The sequence below is a fragment of the Colossoma macropomum genome, unplaced genomic scaffold (assembly GCF_904425465.1).
Source record: "Colossoma macropomum unplaced genomic scaffold, Colossoma_macropomum, whole genome shotgun sequence".
Taxonomy (NCBI): Eukaryota; Metazoa; Chordata; class Actinopteri; order Characiformes; family Serrasalmidae; genus Colossoma; species Colossoma macropomum.
The window spans coordinates 33,527,486-33,553,278 of record NW_023494796.1 but is presented as its reverse complement, the minus strand read 5'-3'; the positions used below and the strand labels follow the sequence as shown (position 1 = coordinate 33,553,278).

The following is a 25,793-nucleotide window of genomic DNA, read 5'->3' as shown; positions in this document are numbered from 1 at the left end:
CAAATGAGCAGCGCATCACGCGAAAGGAACTTCTCTTGCTTGCATAGACTGAAAATCTAGATGAGACTGTCTGACACTGCAGTGCTGAGTACTGAACAGGTCATTCACGTGCCTTTGATGCTGTGCCTGGTGGGCGGGCTTGCACTTCACTATGGTAGGACATCATTTATATTTTATATATATAATATTATATTTTATATATATATGATATAGATTATTTGCTAAATACAGGTTTTATACCTATTATGTAGTTGATTGAAATGGCTTGACCCCCCTAACATAAGTCTTAAATGTTGCTCACAGCAATGAGTTTTGCTAACTAACTTCTTCCCATTCATTTTCAACCAGTGCATTGTCTCCTCCTCCTTTATAATGTCTCTGGTAAAACATGAATTTTGTTTAGTTTTCCCATATTAATCAGCCACACTGGTACACGGCAGATAAAATCTCAGAATGCCAACACAGAATGTGATTTTCAAAAATTAACTTCTGAAAGGTGACTAGTTCTGAAAGATAAAGTTACCTTCAGACATTTTATGACCTTAAATTTTTCAGATATACTTTTAGACTTTAAGGATCTGCAGGATCATTGCTAAGGTGATAATTTTGCATTGCGGGGCCTCTAGTGATTCTCACACCTACCGATGAAACCAGGTGCGCAGAAGCAGTCGTAGGCGTCGATGCCATCTTTGCAGATGCTGAGGGCACCGCACGGTTTACTGGCACAGTCGTCGATGTTGATCTCGCAAAATCGTCCGGTTAACCCTGACGACAGAACAGGAAAAGAAATGATCTGACAGCACGCTCCGCCTCTGAGTACCTGGCCACCCACGTGAAAAGCAAAGCTTTAATGGCAAGGATAAAGGATGAAGCTCCCAGTCAGAGTGCAGGCTGGCTTTCATAAACCTCATTGTGCTGTGCAGTAAGTTGTAATCAATCAAGGTCTGTAAAGGAAACTGTCATTAAATAAGTATTCAGAGGCAAAGCTGATGTTTCATGCACTGCCAACGTGATGATGTACTCCGGTGTCCTCGCAGCTGCATCAGTTTGGCTGAAACCTGTCACAGAGACAGATTTAGGACAGATTTGACGGCTGTATGGATGAATGGGCTGTGGGTGTACAGAATACGACAAAGTGAAAATATAGTCGCACTTACCAGGCAAGCACTCGCACACGAACCCTCGGGGAAGGTCCACACACTTGGACCCGTGATGGCACAACCCCTCGATGCAGTGGCTGATGGGAATTTCGCACAGTCTCCCTGTGAAGCCATGACGGCACACGCACTTATAAGTGCCCCCCAGCTCTTCGCACATGTACGTTCCTCGGACGTCGCATGGATCGGACAAGCATCTTCTGGTCACTGTGGAGCAGTCGTCTCCCTCGAATCCTGCGTGGATCAGGGTCAAAGAGCAAAGACAACATCAAAGGGCTCATATCGGGGCAGTTTTCCATTTTTTTTTTTTAAGTAAGAGTTTGTTGTGAAATGTAAACAAACATTGTTTAAAGAAGTACCACCCACTCCTCTTCAATTTGTTTAAGGCACACCATCATCTAGTTTAAAATAGTCCATTGTTAGGCTGGCTAAATTAAATTAATTAATAAAGAGATCATGGACGCCATCTCCTATTACTGCAATATTCGGAGTGACTTTACAGGAGTCTCACTAAGATAACTCGGCCAAAAGGGCGATTGCTTTAGCCACTCCCTTAGCCAGGCGGCTTATTCTACTGAAATGGAAGGATGAGTTCCCACCCACCTTTAAATACTGGGTAAGGGATTTAACGCATTACGTGAGTCTAGAAAAGTTTGTACTTTGTGACTGGTTGTGGTCATAAGTCCTATAAGACCTGGCAACCTGTCTTGGCACATGTAGGAAACATGGACTCGGTCGATATTCCACATTTTTGAAATTTCCCTTTGAAAAAATGTGTTTATTTAATTATTTGTTTGTTTATTTCCTTTTTAAATCAGCATCACTTTTCTTCTCACTGTATTATATAATTATATAACAATAGTGTTTTCATATCTGTGTATATACACGTGTGTGTGTGTATACTAGTTGAATGACCTTTCATGGTGCAATGGTGCAGCACAGATGGGGTGTTGCTGGGAGGGTTTTTGTTTGTTCTCTCATTTTTCTTTTTTATTGTCTAAAAACAATAAAAAGGCCTTGTTTCAAAAAAAATAAATAAATAAAGTACCATCCCATTCCTGACCATACGGACCATAAATGATAATTAAACCTGCAAAAACAGCTGAATTGGAACTCTCCGGATTTGTTAAAAAACAAAAATTATATATCAATCTGTTCAGTTATAAGGAGTGTTGTCTTATGAATGAGGCATAATAGAGGTTGGCTAAATAGAACAGGGCTCTTTTTAAATAATTTGGTTTAGTTCTAAAGGAACAAAGAGTTTTAGGAAGAGTTCACATAAAACCGTCTTTGTTCTGGTACATCAGCAGACCTAAATGTCTTAAGTGCACCTCAGGGTCGAGAGAGCATCTGGGGGCCCTATGGGTTAAATGTGGACGGGAACAAACTGAGTGTGAAATTTCTAAACAAATCCAATGTCTTGTGAAGACAGAGCTCAAAGTAGGGGGTGACGGTGAGCTCGTCAACACTGTCTGATGGACAACAGGCCTGCTGTGAGTCCATGGATATAATGTTAAGTATGTTCTAAAAAGTTTCCCCTTCAAAAAAACAACTAAGGAGTATGCAGAACACATGACATGCGGTAGAAATGAAAACAGTTTCATTAAACTAGACGACACTTCAGCTTTAGAGGATGCAGAGACCTGAGCGACTGTCTTCAGACCAAGCATCTGAAGTGGCTTCATGGCTGGACAAAATGACGTTCCGGAAACATTAGTTTTGAATAAGGAACGTTAGCTAACGATGATGTTTACCGACTGTACTTGGAACGTTAAGTTTGACAAGTTGTCCCCAGATGTGTTGTCCCCAGATCTTGTCTGGCCCCGTCAGAATAGGCCATTTCTGAACATTCTGGGGGGCTCTGAGCATCATCCCACCTGGTGGGGGCCCACTCCATTCCGTTTATTAACTTGTGGGAAAGAGGTTTGGGGCCCTAAGAGGCTCCTGAAACCAGAGCTCCAGACTACGTTTTTCAGAACCATCCTGAAAAACATTGTCAGATATCCCAGATTCAAAAATGCCCATCCAAAATAAGTGAACTGCTTTGTTTATATTACATTTTTCCCAATAAATGTTGTGCTACTACATCACAAATTCCCAAATGTACGGACACAGAATGCAGACAAACACATCTAAGGTCCACCAAATACATGCATGTGCACAGTATGTACGAGAGTATATGTTTCACCACTATAACTAAACATGAGTTTTAAAACACTTTATTACTCGAAAAGAACTGCATTCTTGGAATCTGTAAATTCAGGCTGTGTTCAGGTTTTCTTAACAATAACTTCTTGCAATAACTTTTAAATGCATTATATATATTAAAACTGGACTGGTGCTGCTCTTCAGGACCAGCATGCATTGTAATGGCCATCAGAAATAGCTAATAAACAGTAAATATACACAATTATTGACATTATCGTCATTTAGACTGGTTGTCTTATTTTGGAGTCTCCGTGAAGACAGGACGGTGTGAGTCTGGAGAACTGGCCTCTCCACCTTTTTTGTTTGTTTGTTTTTGCATTAGCATTTTGGGGATGCAATGTGTCCTTTTACGTTTTCACACTTCCGTAACTCTTCCATCACTTTTGTACCCTTAGTTGTTAGCAGATGCCATTACTGATGCTTTACGCATTTACCTACCTTGAGCCAAAAGCAGCGGCGTAATTAAATTGATGGATGAGAGGCAGGCCTATCAAACTGCAGCGCGAGAGAAATGTTGAGGGTGCACTGTTACTTTTATTCTTAAGCAAATGCTCTCCATTACACTCCAATGTGCTTCTCAAACGAGCTTTTAAGCTTCTTTTCCACCCTTTTTTTCAAATGGGCTCACTAAGTAATCAGTAGAAGTCTGGTGCTTCTTTGTGGGCTAAACAAATGGGATTAACAACGGCTACCAAACAGCCTGGAGCCACAGTGGACGAGAGAAATGAAAACATTACGATGATTGCCTACAAGATGGCACAAAGTGATTACCACAAACTCCCACGTCCTTTCAGTTGCATTTCAAAACATCAGATGAAAGAATGCAATTCGCTTCAAAGCGCCTTTGATATACGAAGATAAACAGAACACATTACGTTAATGACCCTAAACAATTTTGCGCAAAGGTGCTAATCGCTGGATTATACGAATTAAGAACTTATACCTGGCGGACATCTGCAATGGAAGTCTCCGTTCACGATGTAGCAGGTGCCGTTGTTTTGGCATGTCTTATCCAGAGATGTGCATTCGGTGACGGCAGTGGAGCAGTTCTTATCTGATAGGAACAGAAGAGCTTAACTAATGCTGTAAACAGGTCACAGCTAGATTTAAAAACAGGGAAAAAGCAAGGTCAAAGACACTGGCGCTGTCATATAACTGACACGACGAGCTTGGCATTATTTAAGCTAATTTATTTTAACAATTCAGCACACAATTTGTGACAGAAACTGGAAATATACAAGAATAAACATCTTATACTCACACTTATAACCCCTTTGGCACATTTTCACTACTTTCTATTCTTGTTTTAGGAATTTTCACCCACTTATCCATGCAGAACGCTTCTGGTTCTGCGATGTTCTTGGACCATTCCAAAAGCTTCAGCTTGCCTTTCTTCAAGGAGTTCAGGGTATTTTAAGTTATGTTTTAGATCGTTGTCCTCTAGTCGAAGCCAACCTCTTTTCAGCTTTACTGTGTCTGAAACTGTTAATATTTAGTGGAATCCAATCTACCATCTACTCATGTAATGTTTCCTGTGCCACACAACAGATTTACCTCTATGCTTAACAGTTGGCAAGGTGTTCCTTTCATCAGATGCTGCTCCTTTTTTCCTCTAAACATGAGCATGTCCAAAGAGATACATTTTACTTCATTAGCCTTCAGCACTTGTTTTGTGGCTTGTCTAGATGTTTTGGTCACAGGTAATCACAGGTTTCCTTCAGATGGCTCTTTGATACAGAACATGTTTGTGCAAGCAACAGTACACAGTAGAGTGGGGCACCACCAATCGTGTGGCAGCTAAACCTTCCTGCCGGTCCTTTGCAGTCATGTGGGGGTTTTGCTTTGCCTTTCTGGCCAGAATACAAGCAGTTCTTTCTGGGAGTTTTCTTGGTCTTCAAATCTTTCTTTGACTTCTTCAGTTCATCTTAATTGACATTTCTTAATGACATTTTGGACAGAGATGGAAGCACTTTGATATATTTTTATATCTTTTTATAGCCTTTCTGTGCTTTTCAGGTATCAATTATCTTCAAATCCTCACACAGCTGCTTAGAGGAGCCCATGGTTGTTGAGTGTTAGCAAAAGGCTGAGCCAGAGTGAAGATTACTCAACAGCAGTCTTTCAAGTAGAAAGTCTACTCAAATAGTTTTATTTAAAATGGTTTATTAAAACATACCAGATTTTATATCCACTACTAATAAGTAATATATGGTCTAATTGCACTTACAATTAAATTTATAATCTATTAAAAACATTGGTAAATCCTTGATATAAGGAGTATTTTAAAAAATGATGGCTCCAAATGTCATGCTTCATCCAAACACCCACAGAATCTCATCTGGAGTGTTGGGAAATGGCTGAAATCATGATGCTCCCATAATAAAAGACTTAGTAATAGGCCAGAGGGCTCATTTACATATTGCAGCCTTCTGTGATATCAGTGCTGCAAAAGCCAATATTAAGCAGTATATTTACCAGCCCTAAAGAGACATTTATGAATGAATACCTTAATAAAGTATGGAAATGTTCATAAGAATTCATAAAACCTTGTCACACACATCTTTCTGACCTACTTTAGCAACAAAGCCTGTGACTTTTCACACTCGCAGGATATTTATCCAACTAGTCATCTGCCTAAAAGGACATACTAAATTTGACAAATCATATTTTCATGTTTGCCTTGATCACCTGTCACTCACATGTTGAGAAAAAAGGCTTTTCAAACTACTACATATTACACAAGATAGAGATCACAGGCGTCCTGGTTTTAATTAAACACCCAGTAGGATCTATATTAGGACTTGACACGTCTGCATTGGCAAAGCAAAACCAGGAAACAACTTTGTAGCAGTTCAAAGCCACTTTTCTCTCAGCCTATTAGTGACAAGTGATCAAAGGAAACGTGTATGTACAATGTTTAGTGGAAATTTCCATTTAAAGAGGCAGAAACACTGAGAACCACATTCATCTTCTCAACACTGTGGCTGGGTTTCCAAACATTTCTTACGAAATTCTGGCAGAAAAAAATGTAAATTGAGTCATGTTTCCATCCCATACAGTTATACGAAGAAGGTTTAGATGACGTAAGCCACCAAGATTAGGGGCTACATCGAAACAAGCAAGAAGGAGAGATTTTTTATTTATTTATTTTCAATTTTGTCCCCAATTTAGTCGCATACAATTCCACCCACTAGTTAGGAGTCCCCCAATCACCCGATTCCACCAACGCTGGGAGGGTGAAAGCTGGCACAGGCTTCCTCCGAGACCTGAGAGGCTCCACTGCATCTTTTTAGACTGCTGCTAACTGCTAACGCAGCATCACTGGACAGCTGAGCACGCTCAGAGGAGACGCCTACATGAAGTTACTACATGAAATCGTTATTAATACACTGCCTGAAAACGTTTACCACTATTGGTATGTTTACCACTGAAGACACGTGTTGGCTTACTAGCCATTTTGGATAGCAATTAGTAAATTAAACTAGCTATATGTGCGCAGACACTGTGAATCCTGGTCCTCATTGCCAGCAATGTTAAAAAGAAAAATCCAAGGCCTTGAGCTCCTCTACAACGAGCCCTTTTACACCAAACCATTCTGAGCGACTGTTATTATGGAGAATCACGGAGAAATTTTGAAAAATCTGTACAATTCCCCAAATACGTTCAACAGTTCTTATGACTTTTCCTGCAAAATTATAAAATGGCATTAAACTCTGAGGCTGGATATGCGCAAATGAAAACAGGGGTTCATATGAGGAAAATGAAATGATCAAGGCACCCATGGGCTCAGGCTGGATTCCTGAGCACACTGCTTTAAAAATCCACACTTTCCCTGGGGTTCAAATATTTACGTTTGGTGTAATTCCAATTAATGATGTGCTTAAATGTCGAATTACCTCTATAACCGCCCAGAGACATGCTTACTTTCAGTTCTCTGTTTCTTCACACATTTTTCCACTCATTAGTGTGCGTTCGGTCATTGTTCATTGGTATGCGCAGAGCCTGGCGCAGCGTTGAGTAGTTTGGATAGACATTATGTAAGAGGGAAATCGGAATAATCAGAGACTGATTGCATCAGCCACTTACCGGCGAATCCCTCGGGGCAGACGCATGCATAATCCCCTGCCAGGTCAACGCAGGTGGAATTATTAATGCAGAAGCCCGAGTCACAGTCATTACGCTTCCTTTCACAGTGGTCGCCCTCCAAACCTGCAGTCCATTGAGACAAAGCGCAATATGGTCAGCCTCCTAAAAACACGCAGCAGTATGTGATATGAATTTTACCATTTTGTGGATTCTGTGATGAGTCCAAAAAGGGTAAATCGCAAATAGCCCCGCCCCCTGGGTATATTAAACCCGAACCAGAGCAATTTAATAAGGCCTGTATCACAGTTTTCTTTTCCCCTGATGTCCACTTATAAGCTTTGTGTGGCTTTATGTATCAAAAGCCATCATAATTCATTGTTACATGGATTTTATAACATTTATTTATCACTTAGAATTAAACTGTTTTGTTACTGCACCTTTAAGACTGATGTATTATGTCTTACTGAAATATTCATGACGAAACACTCCTTATAACTTCACTGAGGATGGGTGGGGCTAAACTGCTGTAGGCTGAATAGGCATACATGTAATTCACTGGTTAGACAGATCTTTGACTTTCACAAAAACAGTGATTTCAAAATAGGCATAGCTTCCATATACGGAGTGCATGGACTGGGAAATGAACGGTACATTTTTACAACCAACAAGTTTCATGACCATAAAGTGAAGAACTTCAGCCCATTAAACAGTTATTAACTTCACAAAATTAGAAAAAGTAAAAAAAAACAAAAACAAAAAAAAACTACAATATTATAGTAATATAACAATGTTATGTCATATCACACCTTATATTCTATACATCACACCTGTAGTGTCTGTGTCACACCTTGCTTGCAGGTGAGGGTAGATATGCTCTGAGAAGGTAGTGAGTTGTAAGAAAAAGCGATGGCAAACCACAATAGCACATTCAGTGCAAGGGTGTTTATTTAGTGAAAGGTGTCGGGAAAATAACAAAATGTTGAAAAAAAGAAAAATAAATAAATAAACAAAAAATATTTACAGAATATATTATAAACTTTGAGGAAGCAACAGTTTTCCTCAAAATACATTGGCTCAACAATCAACCAACCAACCATCTCCTCTCTACAGAAACGCATTGAGCTCCTTAAATAGACCTTCACTGGTCTATCCAACCCACACATACCAGTCCTTCTCCTCTGCGGGGGGAGACAATAATGACCATCAATAATAACTGAAGTAAATGCAGAATCCAAGAAAAGCTTGTTCACAAATGGATTCCTGAATCCAACAGGGTTCTACTGAGCATGTCTGAATTTTGCCCAGGTATTATTTAAGGACAGCTCAAACCAAGCTTGGGCCTTTTCCCAGGCCAGGACGTACTGCAGCTCATGTAACTAATGTATGTTATAAACCTGCTGCTGGTATCATGATATAAAGTCCAGTAGCATTACTTTACCTGTAAACGGTGGCATCATGTACCAAACTAGCAAACACTGAGAGATCAGAGTGATCAGCTGATAAAAAGGTGAGGGAAAGTGTATGAACTACTGTAAGAGTAGGGCAGGACAGAACGGCACTGAAATAGGGGGAAATGTGAAAGGAAATAGATTTAACCAGGGAAACTAGTTTGTTTGTTCTGCCACAGTCTGCACAGTGTAAACACAGCGACAGAAATTCATTGAGATTTTTGATTTTCACAAAAACAGTGATTTCAAAATAGGCATAGCTTCCATATACGGAGTGTACGGACTGGGAAATGAACGGTACGTTTTTACAAGCAACAAGTCTTTTACGAGTTTCCTAACCATAAAGAACTTCAGCCCATTAAACTTCATTTAAAATTAGAAAAAGTAACTATAATATTGTAGTAATATAAAAATGGTATGTCATACCTTATATCCTATACATCATACCTGCAGTGTCTGCATAGCGAAAACAGCGACAGAAATACAGGAGGGGCTGTATATTTACGGTGAAGTACCGTCAGAGTGGCCAGAACAGCAGCCACCTCAGAATCAGCTGTTTTGAAATTGTCTCCCTGCTTACATCTGCGGAGTGAAAAAGCAAAGTCATATACTGTAGATGGGACCAGTCAGAATCCATCCATCAGAGAGCGCCTGCACTTCAAGCGCACTCGAGCATGCTGGGATGAAACCGACTTTGCTCCTGCATAACGGCGGATTATCGTGCTTTTGTCAGGCCCCTTAAAAATGACTTACTACATTAGCACGTTCCACCTTTACAGAGAACGGAGGGGGGCGAAAAAAAAGGTTACCTGAATGAAGTGAAGGAGAGAGCAGGCCTCAAAATTTTCTGACATTTTATGCTCCCGTAAATGTATTCCAGCGCATGGTCACGCTACAAAATGACTATCATTAGCTCGGTCACGGGCGGCGGCGGCCGCGGGAGGGCCGTGACTAATGCCAGGCTATCAGCGGCATCGGCGCAGGGCAAATTCTCATCATTCCTCAAACTGACCATGGAACCAATTTCCACCTCTCCCCATGTCATAAAATTTGACAATTATCCCCGGCTTCATTAATAATGCATAGCAGTCCTCGTCCGCAATCAAGGTTTAATCAGCGGTATGTCTCGCAGGTAGGGGCATCGGCCGAGCCAAGAAATTATTGGCAAATTGCGAGGATTTATTTCCCCCCCTCGATTTAATGACGTAAATGACTCGGAGTAATTTACAATGTTGATGTGTGTGTGTGTGTGTGTGTGTGTGAGTGTGTGTGTGTATCGTGGGGAGGGTGGGGGGGCTAACAAGCAGTACGGCTTTATCAAAACCGAGAAGGAGACGGCAGCAAACGCGGATGAGAAGAGACGCCGCTGCGGTGATATTGAGATTAATCAGCGCTATTGATTTCACAACATATATCAGTAGCAAAAATACTTGGGGGGGATTGATTCCAGACCACCCGAACGGCGAACGCGATGAGAGGGAAGCAAAATATAGCCCAGGCTTATTCGGAGCTGCGGTAATTATTCAGTTTCATGCGCCTGGTTTAGGGCATTCGGAAAACAGGGCCATATTTACAAGGAACGCTTCAGTCGAGATGCATAATGAATGAAATGCTAATGAATGAAAGTGGCTACTTTCTGGCCTGCATTAGCTTTCATTCAGGCTTCAGTCTCATCTGAGTGGTGTAGGATGTGCTAAAAATGGTCGTATTTTAAAGGAATGTTTCACCCAAAATGCTAATGAATTCAATTATAATGCCAATGCTAATGCTAATGAATGAAAATAGCAAGAAATTAGCATCACATAGGCTACCACAGTGGGCAGCACCAGCATTCATTCATGGATCGGCTACTACTTGCATTTTAGGACAAAATATTGGAAAAGAGTGCTCCAGAATGCTAATAAATGAAAAATAGAGGCTGGTCAGCATTACGAAGGCTCTGCATTAGCTTTCATTCAGGCTTAAGTTTCTGACTAGTTTTGAATGTGTAAAAACAGGGCCATATTTCAAAGCAATGCTACATCTAAGATGCTAATGAATTCAATAATAATGCCAGTGGTAATGCTAATGAATGAAAATAGTAAGAAGTTAGCATCACATAGGCTACCCTAGTGGGCAGCACCAGCATTCATTCATGGTTCAGTTACTACTTACAGGTATTTTAGGACAAAATATTGTAAAATGATGATCCAGAATGCTAATGAACGAAAAATAGAGGCTAGTTAGCATCTTGTAGGCTCCGCATTAGCTTTCATTCAGGCTTCAGTTTCATCCGAGTGGTGTAGGATAATGCCAATGCTAATGCTAATAAATGAAAATAGCAAGAAGTTAGCATCACATAGGCTACCCTAGTGGGCAGCACCAGCATTCATTCATGGATCGGCTACAACTTGCATTTTAGGACAAAATATTGGAAAAGAGTGCTCCAGCATGCTAATGAATGAAAAATAGAGGCTAGTCAGCATTACGAAGGCTCTGCATTAGCTTTCATTCAGGCTTAAGTTTCATCACAGGGTTGTATTTTAAAGCACTGCTTCATCCAAAATGCTAATGAATTCAATAATAATGCCAGTGGTAATGCTAATGAATGAAAACAGCGAGAAGTTAGCATCACATAGTCTAAGTTATTGGGCAGCACTAGCATTTATTCATGGATCAGCTGCTACTACTTGCAAGTATTTTAGGACAAAATATTAGAAGAGTGCTCCAGAACGCTAATGAACGAAAAACAGAGGCTAGTTAGCATCATGTAGGCTCTGCATTAGCTTTCATTCATGCTTTAGCTTCACACAGGCCGTCCACAGAGACACACTGTAAAGGAACAGTTCACTCAACAGGCTAATAAATAATACATTACTGAGGGGAGTGCAGTGGGGCCGGTTAGCATTACGCAGCCGATATGTCTGGTCTGCACTAGCGTTCATTCATGCTTCAGCCTCATGTAAGCAGTTTAGGAGATGCAGAAAAACAGGCCTTATTTTGAACGAATGCTTCACTCAAAATGCTAATGAATTAAAAAATAATGAACTCAGTGTTGAAGCCGTCGGTTAGCATTATGTAGACTAGCTTTCTGGCCAGTGTTAGAACAAAAACAGAGCTATATTGTAAATGAATAGTTCCCTCTAAATACTAATGAATAAAATATTAATGAAGGTAATGTATTGGTGCCAGTTAGCGTTATGCAGATTACACTTCGGGTCTGTATTAGCTTTCATTCACACTTCAGCTTGAGTCTCGTTTAGGGCTGTATTTTAAAAGATAACCACTTAGAATGCTAATGAAAATACCATCTAGGTAGCAATACGTAGGCTACCCTTCCGCTCTGCAATGGCTTTTATTCACGCTTCAGTTCAGGACAAGCAAAAAACAAGGCCTTATTTTAAAGGAGCGCTTCACTCAAAATGCTAATGAATTAAATAATAATAAACTCAACGCTGTAGCAGTTTGTTAGCATTACGCAGTCTAGCATTCTGTTCATCATTAGCTTTCATTTTAGGACTTAGAAAACAGAGCTATATTGTAAATGAATAGTTCCCTCTAAATACTAATGAATAAAATATTAATGAAGGAAATGTGTTGGTGCCAGTTAGCGTTATGCAGATTACTCTTTGGGTCTGTATTAGCTTTCATTCACACTTTAGCTTGAGCCACATTCAGGAAAAAACAGGGCTGTACTTTAAAAGATAACCACTCAAAGTGCTAATAAAACAGTGTAGTTAGCAATATGTAAGTTACCCTACTGGACTGTATTAGCTTAGAAAAATGCTACACTCAAAACGCTAATGAATGAAATAATAACACTGAACTCAGTTGTAGTAGCGTCTGTTAGCTTTATGTAGACTAGCTTTCTGGCCTGATTTCATTTTTGAACAAAAATAGCGCTACATTGTAAAAAATAGTTCATTTTAAATACTAATGAATAAAATATTAATGAAGGAAATGTGTTGGTGCCAGTTAGCCTTATGCAGATTACATTTTGGGTCTGTATTAGCTTTCATTCACGCTTCAGCTTGAGTCTTGTTCAGGAGAAGTCAAGAACAGGGCTGTATTTTAAAAGATAACCACTCAAAATGCTAATAAAAACAGGATGTAGTGAGCAATATTATTATTATTAGCTTAAAAAATGCTACACTCAAAATGCTAATGAATGAAATAACACTGAACTCAGTGTAGTAGCCTCTGTTAGCTTTATGTAGACTAGCTTTCTGGTCATGTTTCATTTAAGGCATCAAATAAACAGCGCTACATTGTAGAAGAACAGTTTGCTCAAAATGATGAGGGATGAAATGATGAATGAACGCCAGGAGCGGTCAGTCAGCATCACACAGACCTCCTTTCTAGCCTGCGCTACCCTTCATTCACCGTTATCAATACAGGCAGATTTGGGTGAAGTGTGACTTTAATTTCTAACTATCAGAGGCCCAAAAACACCCAGACAGCTGGGCCGACTCTCCCTCCGGGCCCGAGCACCTGCACGTGTCACCATCCTCCACACAAACTGCTCCGTTTTGGCGCGACGTCGATTCACCTCACGGAACGGGCTGCCAGAGCCTGCGGGCGCAGAAACGGGATCATTACCGGTGTCCCTTCGGTTAGCCGAATCCCACAGCCAATTAGGATTTGTATGACTTTGTTTTCCACTCAAAATCAGCTTTACAGAGCGGTTATTGATTCGGAGAGCTCGGCGGGCGCACGCGGCCTCAGCCCACTGGATCATTTAATCATGTTTAATAAGAGCCAGTCATCCCCGCTCTGATTTATGACTTTAAACAGGCCGCTGACAAATCCAGCCGTGGCCAAGATCAAAGCCAAATATCGCCTTTAGACTGGCACGCAGATGAGGAGGCAAACGCAGACGCATACACACAGCGCTGCGGACTACAGTCAACGTCCTCCATCTGTATCGCAATCAGTCTTATGAGGCTATTTTTTGGACCGAATTGACGGATTGCTTTCACTGTCTGGTCATTTACAATGTCCAGCCGTTGGCCGGTGGCCAGCTCAGTTGAGGCTGTGGTGTTTCTGGATCAAAGCTTTGCTCTGAGACAGAACTCAGGCTGTAAACTGATTCTGGATCAGCATAAAGTGCCACAGATTGGCACCGAACGCTCCTCGAAACGGTGCCATACAGTCATAAAGGGTGCTGTACTTTCACAACAGGGTCTCGGCAGCAGCGCAGCTTCAAAGCAAGATTTATGAATTAACGAGCGAACTTCGGGTTCAGCCAACAATGCTAATGTGCCTAACAATGGACGAAAGCTACCAGCAGGCCGCTTCCTACTTGGTGGCAGCTAGCGCTGATTTCACTCAATATTAGCAGATCTGGTGTCATTAAAGTATTCCGTCAAAGGGGAACTCCATTATTTTTTTCTGTATAATTCAATTGCTAATATGTAAACAAAGTCACTCAGAGTTGTTTGATGTGAAATGCTTTAGAACTGTTCACAGTGGTGGTGATAGGAACCAGACGTCCACCTCTAAAAGCTCCCTCACAGAAAGTTACTACATGAAATAGTTTTGAACTCACTGCCTGAGAAAATAACTGATGTTCGTTTGATTGAAGGTTTTGATTTAAAACTTAATTTTTTAAATCTGTTCATGGTGAATAGGTGCATATACGGCATTATAAGGCAAAATGGTACCCAAATAAAATATGCTTTGTAAGATTTTCTACTATTTTACCATCATCAATGTTAGATATAGGACACTGGTCATTTTGGATGGTAAATAACATGGCAATATTTGTGTTGTAAACATGGCGACCCCTGGTTCCTATCACCACCTTTGTGAGGATAATCAGCAAGTTTCTCTAGTATTTCATATCAAACCACTCTGAACGGCTGAGTGGAACTGGTGGAATTCCTCTCTGAGACAGCCTGGATAGCCTTGTAGCCCAAGTTTTTGGACCACCTTAGCTCAAAGTTAAAACAAACCCCAAAATCTCCTCACAAACCCTTGAATCCAGCCTCCCAGTACACCCCTCAGGAGGCCCAGCGAAGTTTGGAGAGCAGACTTTGTTAGTTCCACCTGAAGTTACATCATTACCCAGGCCTTCCAAGCCCAAACCCTCACTAGAACTCTGACAGCTCCACAGTTCATAGGCAGGAAGCTATACTGCAAGGCTGTAAGGTATTAGTGACTGACTGATCCCATGTATGCAGTAAGTCTGTGTGAAAGGGACTCGCTTGATATCATTTCATCTGGTACACTTTAATAAAACCACACAGGAGTCTCGACGGGGGTCTGCTTTGCATACTGTACGTTGTCGTGTTCATGAGGGACTAATGCACTACAAAGCCTCATATCAAAGGGGCCTTATATAAAGAGGCCCTATAACAAAGCCGCAGAGATTCATGGCGCTTTTGGAGTTGGGCTCCTTTTAAGATTTTCAGCATAAAGATAACAGAATTCGCTTCAGTACAAGCGACTAGCGAATACAGCCCAACTGATAAACATTTTCACTGACACTGATACTGATTTTATAAAGTTTAAAATTCTGAGAACTGATTATATCACGGATGGAAGTTTAAGGTTAGTTAAACAGTGTTATACTGACTTTTCTGCAGGGTTTACTTCCAACCTGCATCTAACATGCTGCCCATGATGCAGCCAATCTTGGACTTCTGAAGAAGCTAATTGGCGTGGCCAGTTGTGGTTGGGACTAGACGGAAGGCAGATCTTCAGGATCAGGGGCGGTTAGCACTGCTCTAGAATGAGATTTTCTGGTTGAAAGTCTGTGTGAAGCAGTAATAAACGTGAGTTTGTCACACGACAAAAAATGCAATATTAACCACCCAGCCAAACTGGACTGATTAAAAAATAGGCAAGGATAAAAAAATTAGGTTTTAAAATTGTGAAAAAGTAAGCAGTATTGTCTGCTCTGAAACGCTGGGGGTGTGTCCACTGAAGGCACTGAAGCCACGCCCATTCGTGGGAAAGGTGCAGCCTCCCTCAAGTCAAAGTTTATTTATGTTGCGCTTTTTACAACAAAGCCTCTTCCAGGAACCTGGGTCTGAGCCCCCATGAGTGTCACCAATGGCGACAGTGGCAAGGAAAACCTCCCTAAGAGCAAGAGGAAGAAACACTGAGTGGAACCAAGACCCAAAAGGGGAACCCATCCTCCGCTGGTCAACACCAGATAGAAAACTGCATTAGAATAAAATATTAGAATACAAAACAGGGAAAACAGACGGAGCAATGGTTAGTTAGATAGACTGAGTCTGTGCAGCAGCAGCATCAGGAGGGTCAGTTCATGCAGGTGAGGTTTGCACAGCTTTGTACAGCAAGAAGCTCCATGGTGGTCAAACTGGTCCAGAAGGCTGGCAAGCAGTGGGCACCCGATCAAGGCTCTCAGGTGTCAAATACCACTACAACTGCAAAATGGATGCTCCGTCTAGCAGCTTTGTTGGACCTGTACAGCCATATATGTTTGAACCACCAGAGCCAGAATCCAGTTTGGATCCAGGGACACTGACCTGAGAATTGACTCGTTCCTCTTAGTCCACAACAGAACGGTCATTTTATTTCTCTCATTTATACAAAGTACAGGGTGATTCAAAAGATTGATCCGATTTCAAAATGATTGATTTCACTTGTAAATCATTACAGATCAATGCAGTAAACTGTAAATGGTTTAAATGAGCATAAAGTTTATTATGTAATTGTAGAAGGTCTCAGTCTGAACCTCCTCCAGCTGTACAGACAACATCAACACCATAGTCAAACTCATCCCATACTGGATTGAGCGTGTCGGGTGTCGCTGCACTCACGGCTCTTTCAGTGCGATTTCGGAGATCATCCAGTGTTGTGGAACCAACGCCGAACGCTCTGAGCTGTTGGAGCTTCACTGCCCACGAAAATCACACTGCACAGTTATGACGGATTCACTCTTATTGAAGTGGAGAACGCAGAACGCTTTCTGCTCAGGGGTCGCATCTCCTCTCAGACTGAAGGGAGCCATCTTCCACTGACAGTCAGAAACTCTATGACCCCCTATTTCAATTGGATTGTGATTGGTTCCTAGGCGCCTCACGGTTCTAAAAAATATGGCGCTTTGAAATCGGATCAATCTTTTTCAATCCCCCTGTATAGGTAGCATAAGTTACTGAGAAGTAGTAGCAGTTTTTTCTAACATGTATAATGTGTGAAGAAACAAATCTGTAAATTTACTTTACACTGGCTTTAATACTTAGGAAAGCCCCTTCTGATGATGCATCTTAAGGGTGGGAGGAGGTTTGGAAAAGCTACAACTGTTTTTGGGTGGATTTTTAGATGATGGGCTGTTTTTTTCACTAGCTGATGAGTGAAAAGGGAGGGCAGCTTAGCCAACATTACAGCTTGGAAGCTGAATATCTTATCACAGCTGTAAAACTGTAGTAAGTGTCTTCAAATGTGTGTCTAACATGGACAGAATGGTAGCTGGCTATCTAAATACACTGCCTCAGTTTGGCTCCTGTTCTCTGGCTGAAAGGGTCAACAACGTCTCTATTTTGAGCTGTATCAAGATAGAATTACCATTACCAGTTACCATGGTTTGTCAAAAGAGGTCACACTTACACTAATGCCACCTTGGTTGCATATATTAGCCTACAGATCAGTGGCTAGCAGTCATGACTGGGTGACACCACAGGGATTCCCATTGGTTCTTTGCGTAATGCATACTGATGAACAAAACTGAAACTGTAAATTCTGTCAAACCAATGAGGCTCTCGGAATATCCTTTTAATACTGGCCAACTGATACATCGGTCAGACTACTGACTAGCCATTTACAAATTAAATGGAAGATGAGACCTGAGGGGAATTCATTGGGATATGCCTTATTAATGAGCTATCGTAGAAAAGGAACAGTTCCCCAGGAACCTAAAAACAAATGGTGCCATTATTCTAAATCCACTCCGTCTGAATCTGCACAATAACGCATAATACAAAGTTAATTTCTAACAAATGATTAATAGCAAAGAGCAAACCAAGAGCTTATTTTTCTTACATGAACACACGGAATAAAACATTTCGGATACGCTGCCGGAACGTCAGGCAACGGTTATGAAAGACAAACTGCGGTTTGCGACTTGTCCTTGAGAAGGTGCACGCTTAAGTGAGGCTCACTGTGGGTTGATTTCATTTACATAAGAAATCACTGACAATCTCTCATCCTGACACATGTCAAAGAATAAGTGCAACTAGAGTAATGAAGTTGCGGTTATTGATACGGTGGCGTGAACCACTGTAAAATCATCTTTCAGCCGCAGATGGTATTTTCATTTGGCGAGGTGTAGGGCTGAATAAATGATATGAGACGGGCTGGTCTCTCCATCCTCGCTGCTTGTGTGAATTACATGCTGATAAATGCCGCAATCATAACAATCAATTTCCAAGCCGTCTTCTTACGGCAGCATTTTGGATTCTGCATTTTAAAAAGGGAACATATTCTTTTGGGGTGAAAAACAGCAGCTCACGAAACTCGGAGGACGGCTGGAGGCCTTTGAGTTTGGCTTTTTCCTCATCCATCTTATTAATAACTGCAGGACTTGACCTTAGCTTATGTGATGCCCACCACCAAGACGCTGACAGCTGGCTGAAAAGTTCCACTGCCCCTCAGTCCAACGCTGGGGGGCTTTCTATCCCTCTAGCCGACACTTGGCACTGGGCATGGTGACCCCAGGCTCATGTGTGGCTGCTCCAGATTGTCTCATTGTTGTGGCAGTGCTTTTCTATGGAGATTATACAAGCTGTGTTTGCATAAAAATGCCAGTGTGAGAATGTGTGAGAATGTGTGAGTAGCAGTAACGCTAACCAATCAGCGCTCAGTAGCAGTAATGTTAGTGTCGTTTTCAGTAGAAAAAAGTAAACGTTCAGGTGAGTTTTCTTTGCTTTTTTAGTGAGATTCATTCTTCTACTTTCTGAAATGAAAGGAAAGTTCTGTGTAAGTGATGAGGAACTATTTCAACTTTTCATTTTTAGCGTTCAAAACCATAAAATCCATGATGTATGGACTCCTATGATGCCTCACAACAACAGAACTCTGTATCACTGCACCCTGGCGCTGTTAATGAAATAATCTATGACTCTAATGCTGCTCACATGGAGCACCGAGTGGACTGATAAAGTAAGAACCCGTATTGTGTTTACACCGAGGGGCTGACAGCTTATGTTCTTAACTAGAACTGGGCTGGTCAGCTAGCTAACAGGCTAAAAGAGCCAAGAGCCTAAACAGCTCCATCATTAATATCACAGGCTTGAATTAAAGCACTGACTGTGTGATTCACTGTAAAACTGCAGTATAAACAACTAAAAATGTCACCTGAATGTTTTACACACTTCAGATGTTCGTGTTTCAGTCAGAAGTCGCGTCAAACCCAGACTGAATCCCAAACAGCTCCGTTCTCCCTAAACAGTGTTCCAGCTATGAAAGTTTAGAAATTCTAGCCTCTACAGTCAAACAGTGCATCCAAATGACTAAATGACTGTTTCTTAGCTGTATTTTGCTCTGTTGGGCTGCAGGATCCAGTATTTAAACTCCTACCTAGTGCACTATGTAGGGAGCAGGGAGCCGTTTGAGATTCAGCCCCAGTGTGAGAAGAGGAGCCGCTGGATTGGTGCCAAATAAGACTCGCGGTTGTGATTTAATGACCAAAAAGTACTTATAAAGTGAAGGTTTTGGCATTAAACAGAGCTGTGATATCATATGATCACTGTTACACGACTAAAAATTAATGAAATGACTGCTGTATACAGCGATGGGAGACCGAACAGTTTTTTCATTGTCCATGGTTGCATGGCAATGATACCACAGTCTAAATGAACTATATTTCTTGGTGAAATACTTTGTTGATTATTATTAATAATATCTTAAATTACTTTCTGAAAAATCATGTATTTCATCATATTTTAATGTGTTTTCGGCTTAGAATGGTTTATATACGGTATAAACAGTGGGGCGTCTTGCACTGTCTTGTTGTTATATCTGCCATAATCATCAGTGTGTGACATATGTCCATGCAAGCAGTGCTTTCTGACTGCCAGTGTTCACGTACAGAGGAGATACCAGTTGCCATGCCAGCTGTAGAAAACGGTTGGGCTGCCAAATATATCAGATCAAGCAAGCAATGCTTTCGCTTCGTGATCACACACACTGTACTGTCCTTTGGGCCAAACTGTAAAAAAACAGCTCGCAGCAAACCGACACGCGTCCAGCTCTGAATGGTTCCACTGACCTTCCTCGCACGTACAGGTAACACTCTGCCCATTTTCTGTTTTCCTGCATTTCAGAGTGCGTTTCTGGCACAAACCTAGCAGGCACAGGTCCACATTCACGCCCCAGCCATTAAGCTAGTATCCTGGAATAAGGACAAACATAATCAAATCACTGTAATGCGCTCGTCAGCCAGCTTTGAACCATGTTGGAGAAAAAAAAAGAAACAAACACCATCCAGTACTGTGCAAACGCTTTATGCACCTAAGCGAAGCGTTTAAATGCGTTTATATCAGCAGTGAGTGTGTTCTTGCTGAAAAAGCACCACCAGAGCAAATACAAACAACACAATGCAGGACTGAACAGCCAGTTTTGGCTGATAGGTACAAATAATCCTGGGCTTCCACAAGGAGAAGTTAGGAAATGGACAAACACACTGAAACAGAACGTCACTACATACTGTAATCCTGTATGACTCAGTGTGTGAGACGTAAACAGAGAGATTCAGAGTGGTCTGGTGTGAAATGGGTCAGACGTCTTTACAGTGGTGGTGATAGGAACCAGGGGTCGCCATGACTACAACACAGATATAGACACTTTATTTACTATCAAAACCACCAGTGAACCTACACGAGTCTTCTGAGTTTATAGGGAATGATGATGATGATGATAAGACTGAAAAATCAGAAATAATAATAATAGTATAATAGTAATAATAATAATAATAATAATAATAATAGTTTTTCTTTAGCTCGCAACACTCTGCAGGTATCTCTCCGCAATTAATACATTTTAAAATTACATTTCAAGCCAAAATGTTTTCAAAAAGCAAAGTTTGTAACAATTTAATGCAAAGACTTTCTGCTATGTAGTTTTTAGAGGCATTAAACACTTGGGACGTCTGGTTCCTTTCACCACCATTGTGCACAATTCTGACTCGGTTAGTTTCGGGGCATTTAACATAAAACCACTCTGAATGACTCCGTTTACATCTTAAAGACTGAATAATGCAGGAATTAGAAAAACTTCCATTAAAAAATTTTCCTCTAATATCATCTGTATGTCATATTCGTGTGTTTTAAGCAAACAGACACTGACAGTTCAATTAAACAGCTTTTAAATGCCTAAGGTTTTGCACACTACTGTACATTTTACGGATGGCTGTAGAGCCAACTTAGGTTTCCTGAAGAACCTTTCAGTGGATGGCTCTTTAAAGCTAAGGTTCTCAACCACCGGCCCACAAACTGCTATTGTGTGTGGATGGTTTGATACCCGGCCGCAATAATGCAGCAGTGAGCAGCATTTTGTTATTGTCGTTAATGTATTTCATATCATTATAGTTTTTTTATTTAAGGCTTAAATCTTCCCATTAAAATTTACAGATTTTTAAACATATCAGCCAACATCACATCACCAGGCCCTGTGTGAGCATGTAGGTTGCAATAGCTGATAAATAAATAGCAATAGATGAGAAAAAAAAAAAAATTAAGCCAAGCCTAAAGCTCAAATCTATCATAAAACAATGTCTCATGCATCAAATTGTTAGTAATGATTTTATGTGATAACTCTGTGTGAGGGCGCAAATGATTGAATCACGCAGAAATTTTAAAAATGTGGTGGAATTCCCCTTTAAAAGGGTTGGAACCCCTGTTTTAAAGGAATACTCCAATATTTTTCAATCTCATCTCTGCCTCTGTAGTCTACTGCCAGTTACCGTGGACAATAACTTCAATGCTGTTAACTGTACTTACGAAAACCCAGTGACTCAAAACACATTTCCATTGGAATAACTGACTTATTGACATGAGCAGCTGCCAGTACGCTTCTCATCACGAACGTTTTTGGGGTGAATTTGTTTTCTATTCGTCTGCTATGTACAGGGAAACGTGCCTAAACAGCAGATAGAGGTTGGGTTGAAAAACACACGGGCACTCCTTTAAAGAAACATGCGCTGAAAGGCTCTTTAGGGAACCAACAGTGGTTCTTCCATGGCATTTCTCCCAAAGAACCCCAACAGTGTATAATACACACGAGCTTCTCTCCTTAATGCACCTCTTTCTCCTTGACAAATTTCTCAGGCCTTGTTAGCTGAGCTGTAAAAGCAACTCGCGTCTCCAGATTCTGACGCCGTTTATGGCTGTTTTATGTTTTATTAGGTAAAGACATCCTTTCGGCCTGCAGATTTATGAAGCCATTGATTCCTCCTCTGGCAGTCTACCTGCTGCCTCGTATGCTAATAGGCCGCATCTGTGCCACGGAGGCTCGCCGTGGCCGATCTGATCCATATCACATTTGTCTGGCCGGGCGCAGGCGCTGACTGCGGGCCCCTGATGGATGGGCACGTCGATAGCCTTTGTTATAAATAAAACACAGCCATGCGCGGTAACTAATATTCGATCGATACCTGCGGTAAATAAGGCCGACTGATGTGTGCTCCTCGATAACTGAACAAATTACAACCCTAATAAATGACCCGGGGGTCCTGTGTCGATAGTGTCCAATAAGAACGGAGAGTTTGACACTTTATCGGGTATTGTTCGGCCGATTGTTACAAAATAAAAAAATAAATAAAGGAGTGGACGCCGAGTAGGAGAATGTCAAACACACTCAGCTGAATTTTCACCAATCTAGAACCAACTCTGACTACTTTTAACCACTGAAACACAGAGCAAAGTGATGCAATTTATACCATTCATTTATTTTCCAGTCAAAATGAGCATTTTGAAAGTGCAGGTTATACAGAAGCATAAATATAATATCAAAATGTTTGTGTTTATGCTTTTATTCCAGCTTCCATTCCTTTCAGGAGACTCACTTTCAGCTCCTCAAAGAATCTGCAGACACACCTCCAAAGTTCAGTCTTAGAAGCTGGTTGATGATTTTCTGAAGTAATCAAACTCATTCAGTGGTGTTGAGGTCTGGACTCTGGGGTGGTCAGTCCATCGTTCAGCTTCTTTGTTTGATGTGTCCGTCTCCTTTTCTCAGTGAGGTTCTTCTTGATCAGCTACACATCCTTTCAGACCCACAGCGCTGAGTCGTCTTCTCACAGTGGAAGGATGGACAGAAACTCCTGTGGATGTTTTCAGATCTGAAGCAGCTTGATTTTCTCCTCTCTCTCAGAGATGAAAGCTTTAAGTGCTGTTTATCTGATGGGGGCAGTTTTGGGGTCGACCAGCTCTTCCAGGTGGTTGTTAGGAGCCACATTTTCTCTGCAGCTTATAATGATTTTTTTGTTCTCTTGATTTGGAAACTCATTTTTCTCAGTTATTTTTCTTTTGAGTTTCTCCTTCCTCGTGCAAGTGGATTATAATCTATCTATAATCCATGCATACAGAGTCCTATCAACTTTCAAGAGACTTTAGAAGAACAGTTCTGATCAATATTGGTTTTGTAATGTAATATATCAACATAATTATTGTCAAAATGGAAGGTGAACCAAAATTTCTGCATAATGTGCACAATGTGTTTGAGATGTGAACAGAGAGGTTCAGAGTGGTTTGGTGTGAAATGGTTCAGATGTCTTTACAGTGGTGGTGATAGGAACCAGGGGTCACCATGACTACAACACAGATATAGACATTTTATTTACCATCCAGAACCACCAGTGAACCTACACGAGTCTTCTGAGTTTATATGTGATGTTGACATTGGTAAAAAGGTGGAAAATCTCAATTAATGTTTTCTTTGGGGACTATTCCACCTTACAAAACATATCCCTCCCCCTGAATGGACTGAATGGAAAAAATAGATTTTAGGCCTTCTGTATTTCAAAAGTACTGTACAAAGAACAAAGCCTCAGGCAGTGAATTCATAACCACTTCATGTAGTGACTTCCTGTGAGGGAGCTTTTAGAGGTGGACGTCTGGTTCCTATCACCACCACTGTGAACAGTTCTGACTCAGTAAGTTTATCTAGAACAAAGCATTTCACTCCAAACCACTCTGAACCGCTCTGTTTACATCTACCAATCTACCAATTGGTGAAACTCCCCCTTAATCAAACTGCAAACTGAAAATGATGTAATAAACTTCATTCATCTGGAAATGATGTGCACATTTCAATCAAACGAATTCAATGCACGACTTTTTTCAGAGTGCAAATGCCGTAATTCTGTGAGCTGCAGAGCATAAAAGGACAACCAACCTTACCAACAAATACATCAACCGCAGCTTAAAACAAATCATCCTTACAGGCTCGGGCCGCCTAAAGCTTCTCTTCCTCCATCATGTATTATGCACCGAGCCATTAACGGACGGCGAGCGCTTCCACCAAATCATGGGAGCGGTATTTAATAACCAATTGCGCGTGCAATTCACTGGGAGGTTAATGTTGCATGAAGGAATGTCATACTTACCGTGCAGCCTTGTCCAAATGGGACTCGCTGACCCAACCCACAGCCAGGAGTTACTTTCATTACCCCAAAGCACTGGAGCGCCGCGCACGCCCCTAACAATGCCATCACACTCAGAGCCGGGCACCGTCTCAACCAGCGGGCCTGACACACACCTTAAAAATGCATTACACAGGCAACGCTGGCACCAGCGACTGCTGCTCTCTGCCAAGTGCGATGATCTCGCCACTGCTGTATACAGGATATAGCTCACAAGGGAAAATGAATAAATAAGCAGAATCAATAAATAATCTCATATCTGAGCCTTTTTGTTTAGGAGTAGTCAGAACGCAGCACATACAGAGAGTGAGCCATCATATGTTAACACACCTCTGGTCAAATTACAGTTTTTTCTGATTTTCTAAAATATTTTATCCCGTCTTCTACACCAGGAGTTCAACTACAATATGTAAAGATCTAGTTACATCAAATTTCTTCCTCACAGGTCTGGATAAACTAACATAACTGAACAGCGATAACGAGTCCCTTTTAAGGCTGAATCATTAGTGACTGAGTATATTTTCATGAACTATTTTTTTTTTAGATGTACTTTTACAATCTAACGAGCAAAACTGCAAGGCCATTAGCTGTCGTGTTTTTTTTAATTGATTAATTTAATTATTTTCTTCTCGTTTTAATTTCCATTCACTTTTACTTTTTGTACTTTTTTTCTCCCCAGTTTTAGTCGTATCCAGGTTCACCCATTATTTAGGACTCCCCCAATCACACAATACCACCAGCGCTACGAGGGCGAAGGCGAGTACAGGCTTCCTCCGAGAGCTGTGAAGCGCCATCACATCTTTCTAAACTGCCGCTCACGCAACGTCAATGGACAGCTGAACGCGCTCGGAGGAGAACACGAACCGCCAGTTCTGTCACATCACCTATCAGACGCCTGCACTGACTAGCATCACCCTGAGTGATGGGGGAGACAGGGGGCCTTTCTACCCACCCAGAGAGAGCGAGGACAACTGTGCTCTCTTGGACTCCCAGCCACGGACAGCTGTAGCATCACCAGCGATCAAACTTGTGACCTCCAGCTGACAGGACCAACACTTAGACTTCAAATGATGCAGTGTATGAAAGGTGCTACATAAAACAAATTGGTCAGAAAATCTGAAATCTTGAAAGAAAAAAGTCTTAAAGCTCTAAAATATCGGTCTGCAGTGCTCTTGTGCTGTTAGGGAGTGGATGAGCACTCTAGTGGATCTTTCACGCTGAGCTTTGGGTTTATTTGTCCTCAGAACTGAATTTTGTGTGTAGGTTAATTTGCAGCAGCGCTTCATGTTCAAACTCTTATCGAGACTCTGA

At 41.2% G+C, this 25,793-nt stretch overlaps 1 protein-coding gene across 1 annotated transcript in view; it reads right to left on the bottom strand.

The window, feature by feature from the left end:
* Window positions 1-25,793, bottom strand: part of eys (eyes shut homolog) — a 433,237-nt gene that overhangs the window by 320,491 nt on the left and 86,953 nt on the right. Inside the window, exons 13-14 of the mRNA XM_036583442.1 lie at window positions 1,158-1,391; window positions 643-765 (exon numbers count right to left, since the gene is read on the bottom strand). Coding sequence (XP_036439335.1) covers window positions 643-765; window positions 1,158-1,391 — 357 coding nt within the window. The remainder of the gene's footprint in view (window positions 1-642; window positions 766-1,157; window positions 1,392-25,793) is intronic.